Raw genomic sequence first — 9010 nt, forward strand, 5'->3', positions numbered from 1 at the left:
TGACAGAAAAATATGTGGCACCGGAAGAACTATTCAGTATATACTCCAGACATGTGCCAATATATGTTACGATTCCGTCTCGATGCAGCCTCTATTTCTCGATTCCGTCTCCAAGCGCGCGGCGGGCCGAATCGGCGGGTGAGGCAACCGGGAGCGAACTGCGGCCGCCGCGGAGAGATCGAGCGAGAACACGAACTGGAGGGACCCCATGGGCCTCCACCCTGCGCCGCCGCAAGCCCCCGCCCCCGCCACCGTCCCCTTCACTGGCCCTCCCCACGCCGCCGCCGCCGCTCCACGCCTCCATCGCCGAGGTCGCCGGGGAGGACCGCACCACTGACCTCCCCGAGGAGCTCCCTCGTCTAGCGCCAGATCCGTCGCCACCTCCAGCGCCTCCTTCGCCAAGGTGAGGAGGGGAGAGGACCTCCCTTCACACTCTCCCTCCTCCCATTCTTCACGGCCGCGGCCGAGCCCAGGACGCCGGCCGCCGCACCACCGATGCTGACGGCCGGTGTGACGATCAAGGAGAAGCGGTGGGCTGGTGTGACGGTGACGATAGTAAATTCGGCTACCGTGAGGGTCAAGATCAAATCCGTACGGTACTGCGCTAAGAGGGTTGGCTCGCTTCTTCAAATGGGCTCCTCGAGACGAGATGAGGACAAGAATAGAATGATATTTGCTCTATACAATAGAAGATGAACCAAAATATTAAACTGATTGAGGTCTCAGGACTATTCTTTGTTGATCGTACTCTCTACATCCCGTGAAAAACACAATTTTAATGTTTGAAAAAAATCCCATAAAAAAATGTAATTCTAGGAATTAGATTTAGCTACCTGCCTAATTAATTGATCAGATTTGATTTGCATACCAAAACTTACTGCATATGGCCAACAAATGAGGGTATGGAAGTTTTTTTCATCGCCACTAATCTGTCTGGAAAAAAATCGCTTTTCATGGCATGGAGGGAGTGCAGTTTAGAGGGGCCATAAAGTTTCTAATTTTCTATCACCAGGACACTATTTAATTTAATATTATTGAACACATTAGAAACATATTTTTTTTAGATAATGGATCAAACCACAAACATTAGAAAGATATAACTGTGTATTTGAAAGTTGAAACTACTATTGAAGACGAACCTTGCTGACTACATTCATATTAAAATGGTACATATTTTGACATCGGAGGAAATAGATGGTACGGTATGGAACAACCTAGTGATATTGGACCACCTCAAAAAATTAGAGGTAGTTCTAGCTCTAAGACAATACATACCATCTAAGGCTATTATTGGTGCTGGTTTTGTAAGATTTTCAATCTTGTTAAATGAGGCGCCATGGCCTAAACTAACGAAGAGAGAAGGAACATGTTCCATCTGGATCTGGATGAAACTTAGTATACACGCTTGGAAATAAAATGAAACCCTCAGTGTGAGTGTGAGCATGTGGCCTTTTGGTAACATTAGCATAGTGGTCGTGTATGCCTACTAATTTTTTTTAAGGAAGTGAGAATCAATTAGATAAAAATTCGATATTGTATCAGCACCATTGAGGGCCTGTTTGGCTCCAGGTGTTAAAGTTTAACACCCGTCACATCAGATGTTTGGATGCTAATTAGGAGTATTAAACATAGGATAATTACGAAACTAATTGCACAGATGGAGTGTAATTCGCGAGACGAATCTATTAAGCCTAATTAGTTCATGATTTGACAATGTGGTGCTACAATGGATTAATTAGGCTTAATAGATTCGTCTCGTCAATTAGCACAAGATTCTACAATTAGTTTTATAATTAGCTCATATTTAGTTCTCCTAATTAGCATCCGAACATCCGATGTGACACTGTTAAAGTTTAGCACATCATATGAGATGAATATTACATGGGTAGGGTCACAACCCCACTACTTCCGTAAAAGAATTTGAGCAAGCTTGTTCAGCTAAAGCATGTCACCGTACCGCAGTGAACTAACTGAACTCCCCTGAGCTCGATCGCTCACAAGCAAGGTCTTGTTTAGTTAGCAAAATTGGGAGGTGCCAAATTACTGTTACAGCACTGTAGTACACTGTAGCGTTTCGTTTGTATTTGTGAATTATTATCCAAATATTGACTAATTAGGCTCAAAAGATTCGTCTCGCAAAGTACAACAAAACTGTACAATTAGTTTTTAATTTCGTCTACATTTAGTACTCCATGCATGTACCGCAAGTTTGATGTGATGGGGAATCTTCTTTTTGCATAGTGTCAAAGTTAGGAGTTGGGGGTGAAGTAAACAAGGGGCAACTTAACCTCGGCATGAATCTATATTCTTTCCTACGCAGTAGAGTGCGGATAATGCAGACACATCTGAAGTTCGTGCATGTGCATTTATCGTCTATACGGTCTAGCTGGGCACATGTACTACGCAGATGGCGCGGCGCCGTGAGCTCGGTCCCGACGGTGCGGGCGTCGATCGAAGCCCGTGGCGCCGCGCTGCCGCCGCGCGGCAAGAGGTCTCCATCGGGTGGCTTCAACTGTGTCCGACTCCAATCGACCGATCCCCACATGCACGCTTGCCAGTTGCCAGCTTTCCGAATCGCCACGCAGCCAGCTCCAGTCCAGCACCCCACGCGGCGTGCCACCGTGTCTTCGCGCGCGCACGCGCACGCGCCAGTTCTTGCAGATGCTGTACGTGACGGCCGCGGTTTGATTTTGTCCCGTACCGACGAGCGTCGAGCGAGAGAACCAGCTGAAAGGCGTGGCGCTCCGATAATATTTCGCCGGGCCTCGTAGCGGTGGCCCACGTCATCCCAAGCTTGGGGGCAAAGGTGTTGGCTCGACGGGGTGGCAGAGCACCATGTACTGGAACCGACACTCCTGGCTCTGCAGGTCCCACGGTGTGACGGTCAAGGATGACGGTCCCGGTCACCGTAAATCCGGACGGTCCTGCACGAAGGGGGCTGGATCGCTTCGTATCAATGCCAGCACTCTATCGAGCCACCACTTTTTTTTCATTTATTGATATTTTATTTTGTATGATTCTTTTATACAAAATAGTACGTGGTTCTAATGTGTATTTTTGAAAAGGGTACGTTGGTTGATTTAAGGATCTTCCGCTAATGTGGCGAATAAACAACTTAGATCTGCTTCTAATTTTCATTATTATTACGTTTCGACAATAAGAGCAATTGAATTTGCCTTCTTGCATTAGACCCGCTCCTAATTTTTCATGGTGTTATGTTCATTTTTCTATTTATTTTTATCAATTCCTAAGAAATAATCCGAAATAGAAAGAACTTTTTTCAAATGCCGATTCTTAAACTTATTATATTAAACTTATTGTATTAAGTATATGTTTGGTAGGGAGTTCTAGAAAAATTTCTGGAACTAAGTGCAAATACTGAAACCACTTTATTTGAGCCTTCAAGATATAGGTTTAGCCTGGATCTCGGAACTGAAACCTTGCCAAACACTCAAATTGCATATATGACTCCATAAATTTAGCCTTGAGTGTTATTTAGGTCCATACATTCCCAAGATCTGATATTTATACCTGCTACCTCATCCGTCGGATGTGCTCCATCTCCCTCAACCCTACCCTTCCATGTGGCCACTGCCTGTCGCCTCCTCCTAGGCCTGTGTGCCGCGGGTCCTGCCACCTCCCTCCCCGTGCGCCGCCTTCACCTTCCTATGCGCGCGCATCACCAGCTCCGCCACCGACTTTGCCGCTCCCACGCACGCAATTGTTGCAACCGCCGCTTCTGCCTCTACACCTCGCCGTTGTCGTGTGCTGAGCCCATCACCAAATAAGAAACAATGAACATTTTTTTTCAAAATGTTGATCTAGGTTTTGACAAATGTTATCCATTATGTTAAGATGCTAAAATAGATTTTTTTTTCAAATGTTGAAGGTAGTGTTTTTCAAAATGTTGATATATTTTTTTCTAAAAAATATTGAATCTACTATTTTCTAAATGTTGATCTATTTTTCAGAAAATGTTGAATGTAATCTTCTAAAGTGTTGAAGTTGGATCTTTAATTTGGATCCAATAGACTTTAAAGTCACATTACTTAACCAATTTTCAAAAGTTATATAGAAGCCCACGCTGTTGCCTATGCTGCCGATGCAGCGAGCCGCGTACCGCGATGCTACAGCCGACGTGTTTGGGATGAGATAGCTCATTGGTGCGACCAACCTGCGGTCACACCGCAAGCTTGGCTGCCTTGTAACACCATAGGCCATAGCCACCTGGTGGTCCAATCTGAGCGACTCACCAGGAACGCCAAAGAAGAGACTCCGCCCCTCATGTGATCTTTGAATGAAAGGAGGAACACAGAGTCTTCAATTGCAAGGAGCCAAGGAGAATCCGGTGATGTCACTGTTGTGAAAGATAAAAGATGAATGGAGGAACTGGTGATGGCGGGGTGCAAAAGGGTTAGGTGAATTCTGTCATGATCCATAATTGTTGCTAAACTGTTGTAACCTCACCTGCCTAGGCTCTTATTCTTAACTAATACAATAGGTAGATTTCTTGCCTGTTAGTTTAAAAAAAACTCATATATTGGGTACAGGTACGAGATTGATAATTGCAAAGCGATTAAACTAAGATTCAGACAGTAAGCAAAACAAAAAAAAGGGACGAAAAAAAGGCGATCAACAAAAAAAGAAGACAGTTCGGAACCAGACACCAGCAAAGCTGCAAAGGAGCAACTGACAAATCTTGTTAGGGAGCCTTCGGCCGGCTACATCAAGATAGTACAGTAAAACAAATATTGTCTGGGCTTTGATGCTCCCATGTTCAACTTTGAGCCAAAACTGCTTTTTGAGGTCCCCGGTCGGCCTGTTCAGGGCACAAACCAAGGGGGGAATTCCATTGCAAAATGACAGAATTCACATGGGCCTTATTTTCCATCGATGAAGTGACCTCTCAGCCTTTTACATCGCTTTGTAGTGTTACACAGCAAAAAAAAAAAAAAGGGAAAGGGGGATTGCAACATTGGACCACATGTTACAAGTTACAACTACCAATCCAGCCATTTTTTCCCACTCCTGCCTTTACATCCTGCAACAAAGAAGATAAAAGCACTCAAAACCTGATAGAAGCCATATGGAACCCTTAAAGTTCAGATTGCATAATGAACAACGTATCATGGGGGGGCCAGAGCACAAGCGACGCATCTGATCTTTTATCAGCTAATAATATGGAAGAGATAATACATAGCATTCACTTTGCCACAACTGTTTGAATGCAAGAAACACTGCACATGCCTGAACATGCATCAAAATCATGTGCTTGAGAGCACTGCCTGGACCAGCTAATTTGAACCTGCGGAGGCAATTGCATCTGATATTTAAAGTTGCTGACAGAGGAAGAGCATATTTCATACTCCGATCCCAATGTAGTTTTAGGTTTGTCCTAAGTCAAACTTGTTTACCTATGACCTGATAGCTAAAAATATAAATAGTTTGGCAACACAATGCTGATACTACTAGACTCATCATGCCATGTAATTTAACAATACATTTCAATTTTTTAAGAAATATATATATCTTTTCAGAAATTGGTGGTCAAAATTCCACCTTTTAGACTGTGTGGATGTCCTAAACTTCTTATCTTTCTGACTGGTGGGAGTACTCAGCAATAATATATATATCAAAGCAAAGGGGTGGAAGGATAAAAGAGCAAGTACATCTCCAGTGTCAATCAGTTCCATTATTTTCATAGGTACTCTAGTGTTGTAGTGGAGAACAGTCTCAAATATCTTGAGCACAGAAGGGTCCCATGCAATTACAGTGCATAAACAATTTTTTTTGACAAAACATAAACACAACTATTGAACAAAGAGCAGCCCGAACTCCTAAAGATCAAATATTGCCTAGCTTCTCAGAATATCAGAGTAGGTAGTTATCATTAGTACCTGGTAACGAGCTTTGCCTCAAGTACTCTGCCTTGGAATGTCTTCTTGGAAATAGACCAAAGCACCTAATTGCTCTAGTGCACTCCATAACCATGTAGAAGAAGAGTGTCTGCTATCACATTCCTTGCTTCGGAACATAATGTTTCTGCATTTTTCCCTTGAATAGGTCGGTGAATAATCACCTTTACTGAACCTGAATTGAGAATGCCTTCCATTCCAGAAGGCATCAATTTCCCAGTCCCGATAAGAGTAATAGGTATCACAGGAGCACCGGTCTTTGTGGCAACACTGAAAGCGCCCCTCTGAGAATAATTATTATAGCATGTCATTGCTCCAAGTAAAGTTAAACGCATAACATGCACAGAAATGAGACCTAGTTTGATAGAATCTAACCTTAAATACACCTAACTTGCCATCTCTACTTCGAGTCCCCTCCGGAAAGAAAAATACAGATGCTCCTTTTCCAACCAAGTCCACACACCGCTTGAGACAATCCTGCATTTACAAAACCAATTTTATGGCGAAACATGGAGATAGTATACAAGTAAGATGGAAAGAACTAGAAAAGACATTAACTGAAAAATATAATGTATATTAATGCTAAACAATAACACTACATAAACTTGGTTATCTGGTTTGCTTATTTGTTTTGAACAACATGCCAAAGCTGTGTTAACAAAAAAGGGGGCATGTTAGACCAATTACCAAACAAACTGTCTTATGTGTCCCTCTAAATAACAAACACAATCCAGAACATAATGTTTCATCACAAATTTATCTAAATTATATCCAAAAAGAGATGACTTTACTCGTACCAGCTGGCTCCTGCTGTCCATACGGCGCAGAGGAATCACACCCAGGAGATACATCGCCCACCCTATAATAGGGAACATAAAGATACTGGTCTTGCTTATAAACTTGAAGCACCTCCCTAGAGTTAGAAGGGTATAGATATCCAAGAAGCTCTGATGGTTAGCAACGTAGACAGCAGGGCTGTTATTTGGAGGTAGATTCTCCATTCCCTCAACCTCAAGCTTGTAGAACATGGAAATTGTCAAAGTAGCCCAAATCTTCGCAATGTAGTGCTGTGCTCTTCTACGGTACCGGTCAAATAGCAAAACGAGTGGATGAACCACAACCATAGCTACAAATAAAAAGATTGCTGCAACTGCAGTCACCAAATAGAAGCAAACCCCTCTGACTCTTGAAGCCACTTGCAGGTCTGTTAAAATAATTTCAAGTTAGCAACTTAGCATAAGCAGATCCGATTATAGAGTTTGATCTCTAGCATTTGTCTCTGTAGACAGTTCATTTCACACAAGCTATTTATTGCCTTGTTGGACATGTGCACCTGCTTTCCCCAGTAAGTATGAGACATAACTAGTACCTCACGACTACTAACTCTTCTATGTTCATGAAACAGGGAAACACAATGGTAGAGTAGTGCTATTACATGCTAAGGTATCTAAGGCTACGCACTGCCAGATGTCTCCCTGTTTCTATAGCTGAACAATGTGGTGACCCCTTTCAGTTAGGTAGGAGTAACCATTGTAGTCATAGTACTAATTGTAAGGAACCAAACAATCATTTGATTTGGGTGTAATCAATACACCTATAATCATCTAAGGACGGAGCATTAGCAACAGCAATTTAGTCATTGCAGGTTCACAAAGGTTGATTTCTACGCCCATTATTTTCCCATTTCGCCAACGCCGAGGTATATGTCACCCAGCCCACTCTTCCAATTAGCGAGGTCACGATGATTTTATAGAACAGTAAAAACATTTTCACGTATATCCAGTAAGCTGGAATACCTGACAGCGCCTGCGTGGAATCCCCGGCTGCGGCTGCGGCGCCACCGGCGACAACATCCGAGCGCACAACCACCGTATCTCTCCGCCGCTGCCGCCACCTCGTCTCGAGAACCTGCGGGCTCGGGGTCCAGAAGGCCCCCACCGACACCCGATGCCGCGAGCTCCTCGCACCAAACCCGCCACCGCCAACGGCTGCCACTACGGACCAACCAATAAATCATCAATCAATCAGATAAGATCAGCACCGGAGCTTATCCGCCCTGAGAGAGCCTAGCGCCCGAGCAGAGCGGCGAGGCGGCAATACCGTGGGCCGAGGAGGAGGTGACGGGGATCGGCGGCGCGGCCGCGGCGGGCCCCGGCCGGAGGAGCGTCCCCATGGCCCGCCCGCCCGCCTGCTTCCTACTCGCTGCTGCCGCGACCCGCGACGGCGGGGCTCGCGATCTCGTTCCCGCCGACGGAGGAGGCTGCCGGGTCGCGCGGCGGAGGGAGGTGGCGGGCACGTGGCGAACGTGGGGGCGCGGGGCCTTTTCGGTGTGGGAGGGGGCCAGGGAGGGAGATGGGGGAGCTTCGCTGGAGAGGTTCGGATAAATCCGTGGGGACTCGAGGCGGGCGCAGCGAAGGAGACGGCTCAGACGGGAGGGGATTTGGGCGGGTCACGGGGCGGGGTGGGTGCCTCTGCGTCAGCGGACGCGTGGTCGCGCGCGGATGGGCGGCTGGATGCCGGCGCGCGTGCGCCGGCGAGGCGATGCGACCGGTGGGGTTGGGGTGGGGCCGTGGCGGGCTGGCGGCGGCGGCTGGGCGCAATACGGCCGACGGCACCGGCGCTCGTGGCTTGGCCCGCTTGTTCGTTTTTGACGTGGCACGTTGGACAAAATGGGGCAGTAAAACCTCGGCGATTTTATCGTGGTTTCCGAAGTTTCCTATGCGATTTGGAACTTTACCCTGGACGGCCGGTGTTCTCCTTCCTGTCCCCATCTTGCTTCTGCCGTCTTTGGCAAGAGGAACTGATCGATGCAGCGTAGCTCAGCCCCCTGTGACCATTTTTGTTTCATCTGAAGGTGCAGCAGCAGAGCAGATTTGGAAGCTTTACGACAGTGTAATTGCTCCTGGTGATACAATAGATTCCCACTTTCGTTCAAAACTACATGCAATGTGGTAGTGTATGCGGTTAATGCAATTTTCACGGGTATCCTTTAAGCTCAAGCAACAGAAGATGAGGTTCTGTTTTCCCTTAAAATAGTTTCATGGTACAGAGCGAGAACACCAGCCTGAGTTCTCGTCAGGCCGTACAGTATAACA

The 9010-nt window shown here is 45.9% G+C and overlaps 1 protein-coding gene across 2 annotated transcripts; it reads right to left on the reverse strand.

The window, feature by feature from the left end:
• Positions 1-4676: 4676 nt before the first annotated feature.
• Positions 4677-8538, reverse strand: LOC101777836 (1-acyl-sn-glycerol-3-phosphate acyltransferase 1, chloroplastic). Of its 2 annotated transcripts, none has more exons than XM_004982673.4 (6): positions 8016-8538; positions 7712-7909; positions 6713-7119; positions 6291-6392; positions 5898-6199; positions 4677-5041 (listed from the first exon to the last, which is right to left on the reverse strand). In XM_004982673.4, exons 1-5 carry the CDS (start codon positions 8086-8088, stop codon positions 5972-5974), a joined length of 1008 nt encoding a protein of 335 aa, XP_004982730.1. In that variant the 5' UTR covers positions 8089-8538; the 3' UTR covers positions 4677-5041; positions 5898-5971. The 2 variants fall into 2 exon arrangements, with proteins under 2 accessions (XP_004982730.1, XP_022679342.1); XM_022823607.1 differs by having other exon boundaries at positions 7712-7903; positions 8016-8356.
• Positions 8539-9010: the final 472 nt, after the last annotated feature.

The sequence above is a fragment of the Setaria italica genome, chromosome IX (genome assembly GCF_000263155.2).
Source record: "Setaria italica strain Yugu1 chromosome IX, Setaria_italica_v2.0, whole genome shotgun sequence".
NCBI lineage: Eukaryota > Viridiplantae > Streptophyta > Magnoliopsida > Poales > Poaceae > Setaria > Setaria italica.

Coding starts and splice junctions, on each gene's coding strand:
- LOC101777836 (XM_004982673.4), bottom strand. CDS start 8,088: ATGGGGACGCTCCTCCGGCCGGGGCCCGCCGCGGCCGCGCCGCCGATC. Junction 7,910..8,015: donor CACCTCCTCCTCGGCCCACG/GTATTGCCGCCT, acceptor GTTGGTCCGTAG/TGGCAGCCGTTGGCGGTGGC. Junction 6,393..6,712: donor TGGACAGCAGGAGCCAGCTG/GTACGAGTAAAG, acceptor TTGTAAATGCAG/GATTGTCTCAAGCGGTGTGT.